At 43.9% G+C, this 21011-nt stretch overlaps 2 protein-coding genes across 3 annotated transcripts in view; both read right to left on the reverse strand.

The window, feature by feature from the left end:
* PAG3 (pregnancy-associated glycoprotein 3) overlaps window positions 1–21011 on the reverse strand; it is a 928325-nt gene that overhangs the window by 274834 nt on the left and 632480 nt on the right.
* On the reverse strand, window positions 8214–17540 carry LOC101104190 (pregnancy-associated glycoprotein 4-like). Of its 2 annotated transcripts, XM_027959289.3 has the most exons (9): window positions 17425–17540; window positions 16216–16366; window positions 15123–15240; window positions 14906–15024; window positions 13513–13706; window positions 12205–12321; window positions 10371–10512; window positions 10186–10284; window positions 8214–8509 (listed from the first exon to the last, which is right to left on the reverse strand). In XM_027959289.3, the coding sequence occupies exons 1-9, from the start codon at window positions 17523–17525 to the stop codon at window positions 8360–8362; spliced, it is 1191 nt and encodes a 396-aa protein (XP_027815090.1). In that variant the 5' UTR covers window positions 17526–17540; the 3' UTR covers window positions 8214–8359. The 2 variants fall into 2 exon arrangements, with proteins under 2 accessions (XP_027815090.1, XP_042098599.1); XM_042242665.2 differs by lacking the exon at window positions 12205–12321.

The raw sequence follows: 21011 nt of genomic DNA on the forward strand, positions 1-21011 counted from the left end.
TAGACATACGGATGGCTAACAAACACATGAAAAGATGCTCAACATCTCTCATTATTAGAGAAATGCAAATCAAAACCACAATGAGGTACCACTTCACACCAGTCAGAATGGCTGCGATCCAAAAATCTGCAAGCAATAAATGCTGGAGAGGGTGTGGAGAAAAGGGAACCCTCCTACACTGTTGGTGGGAATGCAAAATAGTACAACCACTATGGAAAACAGGGTGGAGATTCCTTAAAAATTGCAAATAGAACTGCCATATGACCCAGCAATCCCACCGCTGGGCATACACACAGAAGAAACCAGAATTGAAAGAGACACATGTACCCCAATGTTCATCGCAGCACTGTTTATAATAGCCAGGGCATGGAAACAACCTAGATGTCCATCAGCAGATGAATGGATAAGAAAGCTGTGGTACATATACACAATGGAGTATTACTCAGCCATTAAAAATAATACATTTGAATCAGTTCTGATGAGATGGATGAAACTGGAGCTGATTATACACAGTGAAGTAAGCCAGAAAGAAAAACACCAATACAGTATACTAACACATATAAATGGAATCTAGAAAGATGGCAATGATGACCTTGTACGCAAGACAGCAAAAAAGACACAGATGTGTATAGTGTACTTTTGGACTCAGAGGGAGAGGGAGAGGGAGAGGGCGGATGATTTGGGAGAATGACATTGAAACATGTATACTATCATGTAAGAATCGAATCACCAGTCTATGTCCAATGCAGGATACAGCATGCTTGGGGCTGGTGCACGGGGATGACCCAGAGGGATGTTGTGGGGAGGGAGGTGGGAGGGGGGTTCATGTTTATGATTGCATGTACACCCATGGTGGATTCATGTCAATGTATGGCAAAACCAATACAGTATTGTAAAGTAAAATAAAGTAAAAATAAAAATTTTTTAAAAATAAAAATAAAATAAAATCTCTTCTTGCTATCTTTGGAACTCTGCATTCAGATTTGTATGTGTTTCTTTTCCCTCTTACCTTTTGCTTATCTTCTTTTCTATGTTATTTCTAAAGCATCATCAGACAACCATTTTGCCTTTTTGCATTTTTTTTTATTGGGGATGGTCTTGATTAGGTACGTACAGATCAAAAAAAGAAGATTAGTGCATCCAGTTCCATTATTTCATGGCAAATACATTGAGAAACAATGAACACAGTGACAAAGTTTATTTCCCTGCGCTCCAAAATAACTGCAGATAGTGACTGCACATGTGGGAAAACAAACAAAACAAAACAACACTTGGTCCTTGGAAGAAAAGCTATGAAAAACCTTGACAGAATACTGAAAAGCTTAGACATAACTTTACCAGCAAAGATCTGTACAATCAAAGCTATGGTTTTTTGAGAAGTCCTGAGTGGATGTGAGAGTTTAAGCTGAGCACTAAAGAATTGATGCTTTTGCACTGTGTGCTGCACAAGACTCTTGAGAGTCCCTTGGACTGCAAGGAGATCCAACCAGTCCATCTTAAAGAAATCAGTCCTGAGTATTCATTGGAAGGACCGATGCTGAAGCTGAACCTCTATTATTTTGGACAATTGATGGGTAGAACTGGCTTATTATAAAAGACACCGATGGTGGGAAAGATTAAAAGCAGAAGGCAAAGGAGAAGACACGAGACAAAATTGTTGGGTGGCATCATCAGCTTGATGAACATGAGTTTGAGCAAGCTCTGGAAGTTGGTGATGCACAGGGAAACCTGGCATGCTGCACCCCATGATATAGCAAAGAGTGGACATGACTGAGAGATTGAACTGAACTGATGTACAGAGGACAATCAGGGAGCCGGCAGAAGTTTTTAAGGAAGGAGGAAAGAACAAGCCATGGATAGGTGACAATTTTGAGGCAGTAGGCCACTTCAAGCTGGAGAAGCTGTAGGGAAGCAATTCTATGCCAGGTGGAGAGAATGGTAAAAGAAAGGCAGGGCGGCAGTGCTGGGATTTCCCAGAGGACCAGATCCCACTTCTATTAAACTTTATCAAAGTTCAATATTGTTAGGTGATTGGAAACATGAGCTTAGTTTGGAAGTGGTAGAGCAATATTCAGTGGAAGGACTGATGATGAAGATGAAGCCCCAACACTTAGGCCAATGATGTCAAGACCCAGTTCTTTGGAAGAGACCCTGATGCTGGGAAAGATTGTGGGCAAAAGGAGAGAGATGAGAGTATGAGATGGCATCACCTATTCAAAGGACATAAGTTTGAGGAAACTACACGAAACAGTGAAAGCCAGGGAGGCCTGTTTTGTTGCTGAACATGTAATCACAAAAAGTCAGACATGGCTTAGCAACTGAATGATACCAATGAGGACACAGGGTCCAGTGAAGGCTCTGGTCCTGTTTGGAGTGGAGAAAGATTCAGTTGGAAGGGGAGGTTTCCCATCCTCTGGTACAGGTCCTTGAATCCAAGGGAAGGAGCACAAGATTTAAAATGTGTTACCAAAAATTGTTTTCTAAAAAAACAAAAAAAAAAGGAAAAGAAAAAACTGTTTTCTGCAGGAGAGAGAGCTTTGACTGAGTTTTTCTCTAGATCTATCTGAGGGATGTCGAAGAGATCTGGAGTGGGCTGACTCTGCTAAAACCAGGTGACAGGCTGCTGGAGGGCAAGGCTTGTGGTAGCCATCTGGCACTAGGTGTAAAACAGATCCAGAAAAAGTGTCCCTTCTGGAGTGTAGATGCCAATGTATCACATTGTTTCAGCAGATCACTTCAAAATTGTTTTGGGGCAAGCAAGAAATGGATGGGTAGTTTGCTTTTGTCAATTCCTGTGGGTAGTTAGATGACTAAATGTCTGGTTACTTCATTGCATGGTTGAAATCATACTTGGGAAAGAAAACTAGATCAAGTCCACACATATTTGGTCGTTAAACAGCAGGCATAGGAAGGTTTCTAAGGCAACTGTAGGTAATTTAAACGTGAGGCGCCAAATGGGGACAGTTACATTTAACACACTGAGATTGGACTCTACAGGTAGACATAGTTGTTTCTATGACAAGTAGCCATAACAGCAACTTCTTGCTATGCTGGAGATGTGGGAAACCGAAGAGAAACCAACAGCCTTACAACTCTCCTTGCAGTGTGATTTCAGGCTAGAAGTAGTTGACAAGGAAAGGCTGACTGGTAAGCCTGGGAAGGGAGCAATCTGAGCCAGTAATGATTCGCTCTTGTTGGGGCCCAGAAAACAGAAGCATTGGCTCAGTCAGAGTTCTGGGTCAGGTTCAGAGATAGATGTCATTTGGCTTGAATCAGTATTTATCCTTGGAGATGGCAGCCATAACCTCTACACAGAAGATTTCCATTTCCCCAGGTGGCAAAATAATTCATACTTTTTCCAGACTCAGGAAACCAGTAAGGCCTCTCAGGGCCACCTCTTCTTAGCAGGCACACATGAATCTAGAGGTGGAATTATCATCATTGTGCCCATTGACCAGATGAGCAAACTAAGGTTAAGCTACTTGATCAAGGTCATAGAGCTAAGCACATGAAAAGCCAAGCACAAACCCAGGGTAACAGTCCTCAAATTGTGTGCTTTTGGTCCACAACAACTGGGAGTGGTGGGTGGTCATCCGGCAACAATGCTTAGGCAGATGCAAGTAGTCATGCTTTAATTGAAGTAAGTAAGGAAAACCAGTAGAACATTCAGCTATGACCTAAATCAAACCCCTTATGATTTTATAGTGGAGATGAAAAATAGATTCAAGGGATTAGGTCTGGAAGCCTGAAGATCTATGGATGGAGGTTGGTAACATTGTACAGGAGGTGGTCACCAAAACCATCCCCAAGAAAAACAAATGTGAGAAGGAAAGGGGGTTATGTAAGGAGGCCATAAAAACAGCTGAGAAAATAAGAGGAGTGAAAGGCAAAGCAGAAAGGGAAAGATATACTAAATGGGATGCAGATTTCCAGAGAATGGCAAGGGGATATGCCGGTAGCCAGCACGAGAGATCCCACCCATGACAAGGTCATGTGGAGAGACTTGGTGGGCAAGGCGAGTCAGGTCTCAAGGGGTCCTCTACCTGAGCATCTACCCCCAAAAAGCAGAGTCTGCCTGTCTTATTGTACTGTGTTTTCCACTCTTCTGACATAACAGGGGGCCATCCCCTATCACCTTCCTCTAAAAGGAATTAACTTAGGGCTCCAGTTAACAGTCTCCTGCATATAAAAAGAATGTCTCAGTTTAATCCCCTTTGATGGCTTTCTAACTTATCTGACCGTTCTGCCAGGCCTTTTACAACTTGTGAATTGTTTACAGCCCCCCATCACGAAAGACACGAAGCTTAAAACATCTTAAAGATATAGAGCCTTTTTAGAGCTAAGAATTAGTTTGATGAAGGGATTCATTTGTTGAGTTAATGTTTGCCGTCAGGCCTCCATATTCTTTACCTTTTAGGCACCTGGGAGTATATTAATCTATGTAATTGGGATGCAGAAATAAGAATATAGTAGTTTTGATGTCAGCAACACTAGACTTTTGAGTTAATTACTTTTCTCTTTGTTATAAATCACTGTACTTCTTTCATTGTTATAAATTGTTGTGTCCTTGCTATGTAAGAATGTAACATTATTTAGCGCTTTCTGAGAGTGGCACCAGACTTTGGGAAGAACAACACAAAGAAGTTCTCTGGTTGACAGACCCTTATCAGAAAAGGGCCATAAACTCTTAATTGGCCTTCTGGCGAGAAAGTGATGTAAATCACCTAAGACTTGTGTATACAGCTAGGTGTACGGAGAGAAAGCCTGGTCTCAATAAGAGTCAGGGCTGCTGATGCTGCATAATTTTGTATTATCCACTGATCTCTCTCTCTCTCTCTCTCTCTCTCTCTTTTTTTTTTACAATGCCACGAAAGACACAGATGTGTATAACGGACTTTTGGACTCAGAGGGAGAGGGAGAGGGTGGGATGATTTGGGAGAATGGCATTGTATCCACTGATCTCTATGTACAATCAAAAGTATAAAAGGTCCTTCCAGACAATAGAGGATGGGCCAGTCACTGGAAAGATTGGTTTCCCCTGTGTCTTTTCTTACTCTATTTTCTGGCTGAATTCCCACCTGGGGCGTGGAGGCTCGCCAATTCTACTTACTTGCCCTGGCTTCTAAGGCCCACGAGAGATGGAGGCTAAGGTGGGGCATCCTCGGCTATTCAAATGAGCACCAGTGGCCTAACATAAATGGTGCAAACCTCTTGTACTGAGGTTTTATCAGCTTTCCCCATAAATCAAGTTATTCATCATCTTGTCTCCACTAAATTTTCCTACTATACTATTTTTTCCTAATCTTATATTTCTAAATAAATAAGTTTTTCCTCGCCTACACCGTCTCCCCTTCAAATCACCCTGGATCCACCAGGGCTGGACCCCGGCAGGGATATAAGAGTCTTCATAAGTGAATACTGCAAGAATTAGAGGAAAATAACAGAATTGTAAAGCGTATAGATCGCTTCAGGAAAATTGGAGCTACCAGAGGAACACGTCATGCAAGGATGGGCACAATAAAGGAAAGAAAAGTCAGAAACCTAACAGAAGCAGATGAGATTAAGAAGAGGTGGCAAGAATGCAAAAAAGAACTGTACAAAAATGGTCACAATGACCAGGATAGGGATGATGCTTGTGTCACTCATGCAAAGCCAGATATACTGGAGTATTAAGTCAAATGGGCCTTAGGAAGCATCACTACAATGATAGGGGAAGTGATGGAATTCCAGTAGAGCTATTTAAAAATCCTGAAGAATGAGGTTTTAAAAGTGCTGCATTCAATATGTCACCAAATTTGGAAAACTCAGCAGTGGCCACAGTGCTGGAAAAGGTAAATTTTCATTCCAATGTACTGAAACATGTATACTATCAGGTAAGAAATGAATTGCCAGTCTATGTTCGATGCAGGATACAGGATGCTTGGGGCTGGTGCATGGGGATGATCCAGAGAGATGATATGGGGTGGGAGGTGGGAAGGGGGTTCGGGATTGGGAACTCATGTACACCTGTGGTGGATTCATGTCAATGTATGGCAAAACTAATACAGTATTGTAAAGTAAAATAAAGCAAAGATAAAAATTAAAAATAAATAAATAAAGGCAATTCCAGTGAATGTTCAACCTATCACACAATTGCACTCATCTCACCTGCTAGCAAGGTAATGCTCAAAATCCTTCAAGGTAAGCTTCAACACTACATGAACTGAGAATTTCCAGATGTACAAACTGGTTTGAGGAACCAGAGATCAAATTGCCAACATCCATTGGATCATAGAGAAAGCAAGGGAACCCCAGAAAACATTTCCATCTGCTTCACTGATTATGCTAAAGCCTTTCACATAAAGGACCACAACAAACTGTGGAAAATTCTTAAGGAAATGGGAGTATCAGATCAGCTTACCCGACTCCTGAAAAGTCTGTATGTAGGTCAAAAAGCAGCAGTTAGGATCATATAAAGAACTGAAAGATTTAAAACTGGGAAAGAAACATGACAAGGTGTACATTCTCACTCTTGTTATTTAACTTCTATGTAGAATACATCATTCGATATGTTGGACTGCATAAATCCCAAGCTGGAATAAAGATTGCTGGAAGAAATATCAACATCCACGAATATGAAAATGACACTGCTCTAATGGCAGAAAGCAAAGAAGAACTAAAGTGCCTCTTGATGAGGAGAGGAGATGCAAAAACTGGCTTAAAACTCAACATTCAAAACAGTCTTCACAATAACATAGTCAACATTCATGGCATCCGGTCCCACCACATCATGGCATATAGATGAGGGAAACGTGGAAACAGTGGCAGATTTTATTTTCTTGGGCTCCAAAACCATAATGGACCTTGACTGTAGCCCGAAATAAAAAGACACTTGCTTATTGGAAGGAAGAAAGGCTATGAAAACCTGCACAGTGTATTACAAAGCAGAGACTCACTTTGCTACAGAGGTCTGTAGTGTCAAAGCTATATTTCCAGTAATCATGTATAGATGAGCGATCTGGACCATAAGAAAGGGTGAATGCCAAAGAATTGAGCTTTTGAACTGTGGTGCTTGAGAAGATTCTTGAGAGTCCCTTATACAACAAGGAGATCAAACCAGTCAATCTGAAAGGAAATCAACCTGTGATGCCTGCTGACTCAGCTGAGGATTCTCCTGAGGGCTTCCAGGTGGAAAGAATGGATTCTGCCACTGCAAAAGAGCCTAACCATGGCAGCTCCAAGCAAATACTTTGTAGCTCCAACCCTGGAGGATGCTCAGAAAGGCTTAAGTCTCTGTGTACCTTGTGTTTCCTATTTCATGTATTTTATTCTCCTCAACAGCATTGGAGGCCAAGGAAGGGGCATTCTGGGCTCTGGAGGAGGAGGATGGCTCAAGGATCCACTGGGACCACCACTTACCACGTAGGACTGGAAAGGACAGAGCAGGCATATGTGGCAGAGAGCTGGTGCCTGGGGTGTGGGAAAAAGGGAGAACCAGCTCTGCATGAAGCACTTCACCCAACATCCCCTGGAGGAGAAGCCCAGTGATAAGTTCGTCTGAGATGGGACAAAGAGTCTATTTTATTACCCCTTATAATTCTTCTGAATGAGCAGGTGGTGGAGTTTGTGGGTCATCACAAACTCTTTCTTGGCCTAGACCATCTGCCAGTTACTGTCCTTAGGGCTGCCTCTCCCCAGCTTCAGTCATGTATTTCTGGAGGAAATTAAAAATTATGTGTGCTGCTGAGTTAGGGCCAAAGACCATGTGAAGCTAGTCATAAGACCCCTGTCCCTGCCAGGATGGCCGATCTGAGGCTGTACATGTGAACTGAGGTGGGTCATTCAGAGAACACCCTTGAACTCTGATGTCTGCAAACCTTTTTCCTTACTAGGAGATGCCTTCAGGACTTAAAACCCTAGGGTAGGTAGCTTGAACTCCCTCACTAGGTATAGAAGACTTAAGGGAAAAAGTTGCCAGGCTAAGACCATCAAAGCAGACTGAAGGGATATAGCGAGGGTGAAAGAGAATTGATGACTTCTGATTTCTTGGTTCCAGCCACTGAGATCTTTGTATTTGCTCTGATTCTTGTATCCTGGATTCCCAGAATCATTTCAATGAGTCTCCCCTTTCCTTGAAGCCAGTTGGAGGAGGGCTCCTCTCAATTTTGATTCAGACTTGGTTCTAGATCCTTCACACCCAGACACAAATAGCAGCAACATTTGCTTCAACACCATTAAGAGTGAAACCCTTTATTCTTTACTGAGAATAGGGTGTACAAAACACCAAATACAGTTTACCAGCATCCTGGGCAGGACTGCCCAAAGTGTGAGTGATGTGTTTTAGGAACATCCTTACTGATTCCTGAACCACTCCAAGCATTTACACTGCCAGTGCCAGGCCAATCCTGTCATTTCCTCGATCAAAGACTGAGAAATACAGCCTCAGGAAGATGTCACCCAGGACCCAGGATTCTGTAGATGTCCTCACTCTTTTCTCTCTAAAGGCGATATAGCAGCGGCCTCTGGAATCCTGGAGGAGTCAGAGACACACACCAGTCAGTATGGGCCCTTACCAGTGAGTCCTCCCAATATCCAGACCCAGCAAAATTATTTTATTTCCCATTTTTAGTAAGTATCAAGGGGTTTTCTCAGCAGCAGGGTATATGAGAGTTCATCCAAAACCAAAGAGGGCCAAGACATCAGGCTGTCATGAGGAAGGGTGTGGTGAGTGGAAGACTGGGAGGTTGGGAAACAGAAGAATGTAAAACGGCGAAGTCCTATTGTAGAGCATCAGGAACTATATTCAGCATTCATGGAAAAGAATAAGAAAAATATAATGTTTATGTGTATAACTGAGTCACATTGTTGTGCAGGAGAACTTAATGCAACACTGAACATATGCCACACTTCAATATAATTATTTAGAAAAGAACAAGTGTGTCCATAGTTCCCTTCACTCCCTGTTTATTTCCTTCTGACTCCTGCCCCTTGTTTTTTCTGCAGAGAATGCTGGTTCTCCTCCTGAATCCTCACAATCTGTCCTTTATTTTTTTAAAAAGCTTTATTTTGCATTGGAATATAGCTGATTAACAATATTCTGAGTTTCAGGTGGACAGTAGAGAGACTCAACCGTGTGTATCCGGGTATCCTGGTACCAGAGACACCCCTCTCATCCAGGCTGTTATAACTGAGTGGAGTTCCTTGTGCTACCAAGTAACTCAATGTAGGTTATCCATCTGAAATAGAGCAGTGCCCGCAACACGTCCTTGAACACTTAACTCAGGAATTCTAAGAAGCCTCCTTTGGCCCACGCTCATCCTCTTTGGCCACTTCAGGCTTGGATGGGTAAGGTACCCTGGCTCCCCATCCCCACTGGTCAGTCTGTAGCCCTCATCAGCCCTAGTAAGTCCCCAGGGCCTTAGTGCAGACCACCTTGAGATGACATTTGCATAAAATCCAGTGCACTTTTGCCTAGAACCAAGCAACCCTCCATATGGCTCAATGAGTTTGTCATTTTAGAATTCCTGAAATTCCCTCTCTTCCTCAAAGCCTTCTTTGAGCCCATCAGCCTGTTCTGAATTCTCGCAGGGAGCTGACATGAAGTCTTCACCCTGTGCTGGGGCTGAGCAGTCACTGTGCGCCCTTTATACACCTTATTTTACAACCTCCCCACTGAGGGGTAGGGTATCCCAACTGACAAAGGAGGCAGCTATTCAGAGCAAGGGGAAGATGCAAGTGAGGACTAGGCTGACCATGTAATTTATCATTCAAAGCAGAAAAATCTTGAGAAGGTAAGGCAGACTGTTAACTTATGCTGGGACTTCACACTTGGATGGTCCCCAGCCATTCTCCTTGTACCATGGCCTATTTCAGGGAATGCTAGAGCTGAATTTCATGTTCATGCACCTAAGGGTTCAGACTGAATTGACACTCTTTGAGGACTGAGGACCTTAGTATTCCCCACTCCCTGACTCCCGCCATGCCATATCATGTGGTATCTTCACATTTATTTCAGGAAAATCAGTGTCCCACACAGCCCTTACTCTCAAGTGATTGGTTTTGTGGAAGGCATTGGCCCAGCCACAGGGCTCAGCAAATTCTGCAATGGTGTGACATGGCCGCCAGAGGATGCCCTCCTCCCAGCAGCAGCCCAAGGGTTCCTGCAAGCTCCAGTTTGAGAACCAACCCTTAGTATTGTCCCCTCACCTTGAGGATGTAAGCTTGAGCTGGCACTGGGTAGTTGATGCCATTGATGGTGAAGATAATAGAGGGCAGGGTATTGACCACAGAACATGAAACGTAGTGCTGTTAGAGAGAGGGTGAGAGCTTGAGTATGGTGATCCTATGTTGTGTGTGGAGACTGGGAGTGACCCTGGGTCATGACCCCTCACCTTGGAACCTCGTAGCTTGGCGCCAGTGAGCTTTTGTATGTTATCAACCAGTCTTCCTGGGCCTTGGATATGAGATGACCCGGTGTCCACAACGGCATCACAGCCGTCAGAACAAGCAATAACCTCTCTTTTCATGGTGATGCTGAGAGACAATGGAAGAAAGCGGGCATCAAGGTCACTTGAGTCTCCCCAGAGTTGCCCACTTCCCGACTGTCTCGTAAACAGCCTTTCATCTCTTTCCCTCTTTTCCTTTGCTCTTGACACAGCACCTTTCCTGACATCCTCAAATGCAGGACTTGAATAAACCAGGATCTTTTGTACCTTGACACAAGCTGGTCTTCCTTCCTAGAAGACTCCATTCCTCCTTGACTAGCATATTTGTTCTCATCTTCCAGATTCCATCTTAATTGCATTATTTTCGGGAAGTCTTTCTCCCGGTGTTTATCAGTCTCCTGTCTTGGTCACTCTCTGTAGACCCTTCCTCATGACTGCTGCTGCTGCTGCTGCTAACTCACTTCAGTCATGTCAGACTCTGTGCGACCTCATAGAGAGCAGCCCACAAGGCTCTGTCATCCTTGGGATTTTTCAGGCAAAGTACTTTAGTGGGTTGCCATTACCTTCTCCTCCTCATGTCTAGCATGTACCAAAGTCACAATTCACTATGTGGGCTAGTCACTTCATGTACATCCGCCTTCTTAGATGTGAGGGCGAGTTTTATTCTCCTTGCCTTTCTAAAGTGCCTGGCACACAGTGGATGCACAATGCTTCTCTGTTCAATGCGTGAATGAAGACTGGAAAAGCAATAAGAAACCTCCAGAGAGCTGTATCTGATCGGGAACAAATAACAGGTCACACACAGAGTGAAGATGGAGATTTGCAGGGACAGCAGATTCTCATACTAGGGGGAGAGAGGGGCTCCTCTGGGAGAGGGTGTCTCCCAGCACTGCTCCTACTACCAGCTCAGACCCTGAGACCCTGGCCAGGAAATACATGACTAGCCCACAGAAACGCCAAAGAATAGGTCAGCTTTTGTCTGAGGGTATCACGCAGAATCCTATCAATTATGCCTCTTGTCCTTAGGTCACTCAAGGATTCCACCTTCCTGATTCTCTGTTATAGCCAATGCCCCATTGTGTGCCCATGAACATGGGGTGCCTTTTTTATGAGTTGCTTTCAGGTCTTAAGACTGCAGCCAGCCTCTCTCCATTGCTGGGTAGCTGCTCCCTAAGAAGACCAATTTTCTCCATTTTCTCAGGACTGTCCCTGTTTTTCAACTGACATTTATCTGTACTGAGAACTTCCTATGTCCTAGGTAGCCCTGGACAGTTGGTCATCTTATCATAACTCTGTCCAGGCTGGTGAAATTCTCCATGATCCTCTGTTCACCACACTGTAGAGTCCTCTAACCATGCTCCCCACCTCAAAGGGCAGTGGGTGCAGCCCTCTCCCAGCTGCACAGACCTCTCTGGACCCTTTTAGGACCCTGGTCAGAGCCTTTCTCAGAAGGCCTGGGGATTATGAACCCATGGGTTGTTTGTGTATCTATGTGCTTGTGTGTTTGTGTGTTTGTATGTGTATCTGTGAGTGCTTGTGTGTCTCTGATTAGCTATCCTTTTTTTTTTTTTTTGCTATGCATGTTTTTATGTGTCTCTGTGTAGGTTTGTATGTGTGTGCTTGTATGTTTCCAAGTGTCTGTGTGTCTTCCTGTGTTGTTGTGGGTGGTGTGTATGTCTGGGTGACTGTGTGTCTGAGAATGTATTTGTATGTGTCTGCCTGTGTCCATGTACAGTAGTGGGAGCATCACTTGGGCTGACCCTCCGAGGGAGAGGCTTACCGGTCTATGTGTATAGTCCAGTCACCCGCTTTGACCAGTGGTACCCAACTGAGCTCTCCCTTGTAGTAGCGGTGGTCCACCCCACCAAACATCACCACACTGCCCTCCTGCTCATCTCTGTAGAAAGAAGTGGGGGGGGGGGGACCTTGGAGGACAGTAACAACAGCACTGTCTGAGAGCTATGCTGATCCAACGATCAATGCCTTAATGAGGTCCCCATGTATAGATGCAGAAATTGAGTCCAGGAGAGATAGAGATCCAGAGTGAGGTCTGTTACTGTCTCATGAGTGGCACAGAGGAGGTTAGAAGCTGAATCACTTGTCTGAGCTCCACCCACTATGTCTTCTGAAGACGCCCTGGACCTTCAGCAACCTGAGTGCTCAGACACCCTCAGAGGACAGGGTGCTGAAGTGTTTTGACTTTCCCCGTGTCCACCTTGTCATTTTTCAGGAAAATCAAGGCCTGGGAGTTCTAAGGGTGTGGGTTCAGGTCACCCAGAGTTGGGTACATTGGCCTGTGACCTCCACTGTCCAAAGGGCCCCACACTCAGAAGGGACGCCACCTCTGCTCTCCCTGTCTTGAAATGCCTAATATTTCTTGAATGAGGGGTCCCACACTTTTATATCCCATACTTTCATTTCTCAGTGGCTCCACAAATTGGGGAGCTGGTCCTGGGCTCTCTTTTAAATGCTAATGAGGAATGAAATATATCCACTATCTTTCTCCTTCCTTCCTTATCAAATTCATAAGCAAATCGTAATGTATCTTCCTCCAAATTGTTTCCTGTTGCCTTCCATTTGCCTCCCTCATGACTTAACCCGTAGACCAAGTTACTGGTCTTGAGCCCAGGAGTAGAGTTGTGTTCCATTACAATTTTATTTATAAAAGCCAGTTGTGAAAACAGGTAGGCCCCTGGGGCCATACTTATCCTTGATTATATTACTCTCTGCTGCTAAGTCGCTTCAGTCATGTCCAACTCTGTGCAATCCCATAGACGGCGGCCCATCAGGCTCCCCTGTCCCTGGGATTCTCCAGGCAAGAACACTGGAGTGGGGTGCCATTTCCTTCTCCAAAGCATGAAAGTGAAAAGTGAAAGTGGAGTCGCTCAGTAGTGTCCCACTAGTAGTGACCCCATGGACTGCAGCCCACCAGGCTCCTCTGTCCATGGGATTTTCCAGGCAAGAGTACTGGAGTGGGGTGCCATTGCCTTCTCCTGGACACTTCTTTATTAAGAGTTCTATAATTTTTGTGCAACTGAAAGCATCTTACAGCTAATTTGGAGAAAAGAATTGTTTATCTCAGACTTACTTGCTCAGGTAGAAGGCAAAAACAGGCTCAGAAATGGCACCTTGATTCTTCAGCTTGTCGAAGATGGGGATTGGTCTAGAGCAGGATTGTTTGGGGTAATTCAAGCCCAAGATGCCATCAAACCTTCTGCCCTCAAACCCGTATTCTGCCATGCTTAGTCCAAACGGCTGGTCAGTACTTACAAGGTCCCCAATCTGTGGGACAGAAGAGTGTTCCAACTTACAGATATGTGAAGTGGGGGCTAGGACTGGGTTGGGGTGCATTTCCATTAGATCTTTAGAGAAGAATTGAGGCTGGGCTGTGTCTTTGGTTGCCCACAGATGGTTAGAGCAAGGTAGAAGGGGAATTTGGGTTCCATTTGAGACAGGATGTGAATTTTAAAACATCTGCCCCTCAGAAACGCACCACCTGAATGAGTCAGATTTGCCTCGTGGCTTCAGTCCAGGTGGGGCAACCAAGAGTCAGACCAGGTCCCATTGGTGCCACCTTATGGACAAAATGAGTAGAGAGCAAGATAGCTTTTTCTTTGTCATCACTGTGACCTAATGACAGGAATGGACTGAATTCTCTGTAAGTTATTGTGGATTCTGCATCTGTCCAGGAAGACAGAAGCCAAAAACACAATCTTGCTTGCAGGGTTCTATGAAATTACTGCCTGGGGAATTCACTTTTGGGGATATGTATATATTTCTGCGAGTGTGTATGAGAGAGAAAGAGCGAGAGGGGAACTACTCAAGTATTTTGGGGGAGGCAAGCCATAGATTTATTAGACTCTCAAGGGTCCTCTAGAGTGAGAACTCATTTATCAGGTCCCTTGACTGGAAACTCCCTCCAGTTTCCCACTCTGGATAGCTGAAGGCCTTGACTGCACCCAGGGTCCCCAGATCAGTTTTATCCTGTCCCCAAACACACCACAGCAACTTCAGTCCTGAAAAGCCAGCCTAACTCCACCTTTTATCCCATGTGTGCTCTCAGCAAGGCCCTTGCTGTCTGGACCTCAGTTTCCTCATATGTCTCATGAGCTAATCAGAGTAACGGCTTTGTGGGGTTGTTGCAGAATTAAACCAGTTAATACCGGAAAGTGGTGGGAGTAGTCTGTTAAAATAAAAGTGGGTGCTTTTATCCATTCTCGCTCTGAGCGCAATGAACCTTGAACTGCTCATGGGCAGAGGAGCTGCAAGTACACACCTCAAGACACACTCTGAGTTAGCTAATCTGTTTGCTCGTGTGTCACCACAGGCACTGCCACCCCAGAGACATTATCCTGTGGATAAGATGGCCAATATTTATGGGAGTTAGGCTAGGAAGAGTCCTGCCTGATGGTCCTGCATCTGTTTTGCAAGCAGTGGTCACCTCATATCCAGTCCTGACTCAGCATTTGTTACACTGTTACCCGAACTGTGTCATGAGCAACAACTCCTTTCATTCTCCCAGCTCCATAGTTGATCCAGAACGTCTTATTTGTAGGCCGGAAGGTGGAAGACTGATGATGCCTGAACCTAACGTGTGTAGCTGCATACACAAGAGATGAGTGTCATCAGGTGCCAAGGGCGGAAACAGGGTGGCAGGGCAAGTGAAAGATCATTCGGGTATGGGGTGTCTGTACTCACAACAGGTTGAGCTGTTGCAAAAGACGGAGGGCACCCACAAAACAGATGAGCCTGTGTCAAAGACAACCTGGAATTCCTGAGGGGGTGTTCCGATGGTGATGTTACCCACGTAGAATGTCTACATGGAGAAGGAGCGAGTGGGTTAGTGCAGATTGGCTACCCTCTACTCCCACACTGATGCCTCCCTCTGGGTATCATGTATCTCTTGAGACCACTTTCTAACCACCGTTCAGTTCACAGGCTTTGGTCACAGAGGTATCTGCATTTGATATATTTTTCCTGTGCTACATTGTATGCAAGATATTGACTCTATGAACAGGCGTTGAAGTGGTATCTCCTGCATGGGAAGCCTAGAGGCATAACCACTGGGCCTCTAGCACCACTGGACACCCAGGGAAGTCCTGGTGCCTTCATTTGAGAAGCTCTGTAGTCTCTTCAAACCAAGCCTTACCACCCCCTTTTCCAGAAGGTCCCTCTTGATCAACTCCAGCCACCCCCTCCAAACTCAGAGCACATCCAATCAACACCACACAGGTGACCCTTTCACTTGATATGTATTTACTCTTTGCCTATCTCTCAGGCTGGCATGGGCATTTTTGAAGACAAATTAAGCCCTTTTCTAATCTAAAAACAGTAAGCACTGTGTTATATTCTTATGATCATACACGGAATACAGGTTCAGTAACTTTTTCCTGCTGTTGTTCTTGCATCTGTGGAAACCGAATTCCTCTGCCTGGGGATTCACAATTGCTTTGCATTTGGTTCTACCTTTTGATCTGTGATAGTTCACTCTTCATCTGTAACTGAGGCGCTCACTTAGTTCAGAAGGAACAATCACTCTCAAACTAATGACACATGTTTGACACAGAAATGGATATTTACCTGCCACCTGGTAATGGCCAGGCCCAGTCACAAAGACCAACAGTTGAGGATGAGAATGCCTTCTCCTCTCGGTGGGGTCCTTGTTTTCCAGTGTCTCAGCCTCCTGCAGGAACCCCAACTCCAACATCCCACCTGGCACCTCCAGATGAGCCCCATGCTAAGCTAGAGCACCAGGGAATGCTGTGGAGCATGATCCCCCCAAAATACTCACATCTCTGATGTTTCTCAGTGGGTGAATAGTTAGATTTGAACCACGAAAAGAAATCTGGGGCAGTCTGTAAGGATGCTCCATCAAAACATCGTTCAGCATGTTTTTTCCACTGAGGGTTTTTCTCATGGTCTTCACTCTCCTTAGAGGTATTCTTTCACCAAGCATTTGACAAAGAAAACAAAGAAGATGCTACAATTAGCTGTCAGTGTTAAGGTATAACTGTCATTGTAATGGCCCTGTGTGTTTTCTAATCATTTTTATGAGGCACATTATTATCAGAATTTTATGCATATACCATGGCAAAGAGATAGATTTGAATACAGGTTCTTTTCTGCCATCTTGGGTAAGCCATATGACCATGTGGTGTCTCAGTGTCCCCTTCGGTAAAATGGTGGAATGTAACAGTACAAACCCTTCAAATAGGATACCTTGGGGATAAGTGAAGTGATGGATATAAGGAACCTGATAAATAGGAATTGTCAACAATGAAAGCCATTAGCATTGCTGTTGCCATCCCACTCATTCCTTCTCAAAGAACCTCAAGGAAGGAGGTAGACGAGGGAGTCTTATTCTATTTACAAGGGAGAAATTTGAAATGCAAGAGGTTTCTGAGTTGACTGGTCACACTGCTTGTCAGATATAAGACAGTTTATCTTTCTCCAAGTTGAAAGAGGAGAGTCGAAATAAGAATACAAGATATAGGGAACAAGTAAGGGAAATTCAGAGGTTTGAGAAGGAAGGATGAGTCAAGTGAAAAAATTAAAAGCAAACAACACAAAGAGAAATAGACTCCCAGTGACTTCCAAAGAGATGGAGAGATAAATGACAGTGATACAGAGATGCAGACATAGGCATATACACATTGAAATAGGGAAAAAAGAGGCCATGTTGAACAAAATGTAGAAAGGTGCTATTCCACAGGGCCACATCAACATCTGCATAGACTGTGCACTGAACAGTTGCAAGGAGTTGCATTTTCAACAGGTCATGACATGACTGGACCCCAAGTGTTGTGCAACCCAAATCTATACCGAGACTTTGGGATCCACAGTTCCTATAGCAAGTTACTTAACAATAAGTCAGAGTTGAACTTTAAGACTCTTACAGTAATTTTCCTTTCCCTTCTAAACCTGCTGGCTGGAAGAATAATCAGATGAAAAGAAAAATCAGAGAAAGGAATATGATGTGACATAGAGTCCCCATACTTACTTGACTATGCACTCTGTGAAGACCACCAGCCCGAGGAGCACCAGCCACTTCATGCTTCTTTTCTGGCACCAAGTACTCAGGGAAGTTTGGATTCTTACCATGTAGTGGTAACCAGGAGCCCCTAGTTATATATGTTCTGACCTATCCTAGTTTCCCCGTTCAGGCCACTAAAAGATCTGAAAAAGACACAAAGGTCTCAATAAAAACTTTACCTTCATTAGTGTCCTTGGCGAATGGACTTTGAAGCTTTTTAGAATACAGAGAATTGAGCTGTAATCTCTTCCTTGAATCTTGGCTGGAAAATCAAGCTGATCTGCATGGACATCTAAGAAGATGGAAAACCTCGCCTACTTGGAGAAAAAACTGCTAACAACATCATGAAAATGGATATTAGGGGCCATGCTCGACAGGTGTGGTTTCATGTCATCTTCCTGGCTACTTCGGGAAATATGCATTACTGACTTCGTGAGACTTCGCATTACTGATTTCGCATTTCTCTTCGTTGCCAAGGACATTGCTAGGATGATAAGTTGTCAAATGGCAAAGTGAAGACTTCAGGGACAGCCCAGGGACATACAACTGGCTTTAGGTAGTGGGTCTAATGGTAGACATCAGGGGCGTCTATGATGCCAGGCTGCATCAAAGTTTTACGGCAGAGCAGTACTTCAATTGCATGGTTTCACTATTGGAAGAAATATCAGATGCATCCGCAAGATATTTTATAGCATCCAACAACTGTACAAGGAAGAACTGTGTGCTAGGTTCTAGGTTAAAGGCTTCAAAGTCAAAGTTGATCAAGACAAAAGTAGCCTTTATCTTAAGAGAGCTAGAAGTCTAGTTCTCACAAACTCACGGCCCCAGGAGGCAGGAAATATGATACTAGGACTAGGTGGCCATGTTGGAATCTGGGCAGCACAGGCCTTACTTCTGGGAGCAGACTTTCCTCCACTTCACCCATGCTGGAAAACAGGCCAGTTGGCCATGTTTTCAAGAAAATCAGAAGTTTGGATATTTATGTACAATATACTGATTTCAATATTAGCAACTAATTTTATTTTCCCGAAAAAAAAGGGGGGGGGACAAAAATCTCCACAACAATGTGCTGGAATCAGCCTTCAGTCTCTGCAGTTTTTTGTTTCTGCCCTAGATTTGGGAGTGCAGTGGGAACAGAGAGGAATTGAATTCATGTTGGTTGATTTTAAAAGTGACTGTATGCATACTAAATATGCTGACTCATTGGAAAAGACCCTGATTAGGAAAGATTGAAGGCAAGAGGAGAAGCAGAAGACAGAGGATAAGATGGTTGGATAGCATCACCAAGTCGATAGACATGAGCTTGAGAAAGCTCTGGGAGTTGGTGATGGATAGGGAAGCCTGGCACGTTGCAGTCTATGGCGTTGCAAAGAGATGGACACAGCTGAAGGACTGATCTGAACTGAACAAATTGAGAACAAAGACTAATAAATCTAATTGCATCAAGTTGTTGACCAGCTACCTATAACAACACATTACTTAACTGGCTTTAAAATTCACTTATGACTCTACATTCAGAGTGAAATATCGTTTAAGGAAAAACAAAACTCCTGCCCATCAAAACAAAACCAAAGGAAACCAAAAGAAAAAAAGGAAAGAAGTCTGACAATATATTCAACAACTTCAGTTCAGTTCAGTTGCTCAGTCGTGTTCAACTCTTTGTGAGTCCTTGAATGGCAGCACACAAGGCCTCCTTGTTCATCACCAATCCGGAGTCCACACATATTCATGTCTCTTGAGTTGGTGATGCCATCCAGCCATCTCATCCTCTGTCATCCCCTTCTCCTCCTTCCTTCAATCTTTCCCAATATCAGGGCCTTTTCAACTGAGTCAGCTCTTTGCATCAGGTGGCCAAGTATTGGAGTTTCTGCTTAAGCATCAGTCCTTCCAGTGAACATTTAGGACTGATTTCCTTTAGGATGGACTGGTTGCATCTCCTTGCAGTCCAAGGGACACTCAAGATTCTTCCCCAAACCACTGCTCAAAAGTCCAGTTCTAACTGCTGCTTCCTGACTTGCATACAAGTTTCTCAAGAGGCAATTCAGGTGGTCCTGTATTCCCATCTCCTTCAGAATTTTCCACATTTTATTGTGATCCACACAGTCAAAGGCTTTTGCATAGTCAGTAGAACAGAAGTAGGTGTCTTTCTGGACTTTCCTGCTTTTTTGATAATCCATCATATGTTGGCAATACGATCTCTGGTTCCTCTGCCTTTTCAACAACCAGCTTGATCATCTGGAAGTTCATGATTCACGTACTGCTGAAGTCTGGCTTGGAGAATTTTTAGCATTACTTTACTAGTGTGTGAGATGAGTGTAATTGTGTGGTAGTTTCTTGTTGTCACTGCCTTTCTTGGGATTGCAATGAAAACTGACCTTGTCCAGTCCTGTGGCCACTGCTGAGTTTTCTAAATTTGCTAGCATATTGAGTGCAGCATTTTCACAGCATCATCTTTTAGGATTTGAAATAGCTGAACTGGAATTCCATCACCTCCACTAGCTTTGTTCATAGTGATGCTTCTTAAGGCCCATTGACTTCACATTCTAGGATGTCTGGCTCTAGGTGAGTGATCGCACCATCGTGATTATCTGTGTTGTGAAGATCTTTTCTGTACAGTTCCTCTGTGTATTCTTGCCACCTCTTCTTAAAATCTTCTGCTTCGGTTAGGTCCATATCATTTCTGTCCTTTATTGAGCTCATCTTTACATGACATATTCCCTTGATATCTCTCCTTTTCTTGAAGTGATCTCTAGGCTTTCCCATTCTGTTGTTTTCCTCTATTTCTTTGCATTGATCGCTGAGGAAGACTTTCTTATCTATCCTTGCTATTCTTCAGAACTGTGCATTCAAATGGGTAAATCTTTGCTTTTCTCCTCTGGTTTTTGCTTCCCTTCATTCATAGCTATCTGTAAGGCCTCCTCAGACAGCCATTTGGCTTTTTTGGATTTCTTTTCCTTGGGGATGGTCTTGATTCCTGTCTCCTGTACAATGTCATGAACCTCTGTCCATAGTTCACCAGGCACTCTGTCTATCAGATCTAGTCCCTTAAATCTATTTCTACTTCCTTTGTATAGTCATAAAGGAATTGATTTAGGTCATACCTGAATGGTCTAGTGCTTTTCTCCACTTTCTTCAATTTCAGTCAGAATTTGCCAATAAGGAGTTCATGGTCTGAGCTACCATCATTTCCCAGTCTTGTTTTTGCTGACTGTATAGAGCTTCTCCATCTTTGACTGCAAAGAATATAATCAATCTGATTTTGGTGCCGACCATCTGGTTATGTCCATGTGTAGAGTCTTCTCTTGTGTTGTTGGAAGAGGGTATTTGCTATGATCAGTGCTTTCTCTTGGCAAAATGCCTTTGCCCTGTCTCATTCTGTACTCCATGTCCAAATATGCATGTTACTCCTGGTGTTTCTTGACTCCTACTATTGGGTTCAAGTCCCCTACAATGAGAAAGATAACTTTTTTGGCCATTAGTTCTAGAAGGTCTTGTAAGTCTTCATGGAACTGTTGAGCTTCAGCTTCTTCAGCCTTACTGATGGTGGCCTAGAC

The sequence above is a fragment of the Ovis aries genome, unplaced genomic scaffold, assembly GCF_016772045.2.
Source record: "Ovis aries strain OAR_USU_Benz2616 breed Rambouillet unplaced genomic scaffold, ARS-UI_Ramb_v3.0 scaffold_87, whole genome shotgun sequence".
NCBI lineage: Eukaryota > Metazoa > Chordata > Mammalia > Artiodactyla > Bovidae > Ovis > Ovis aries.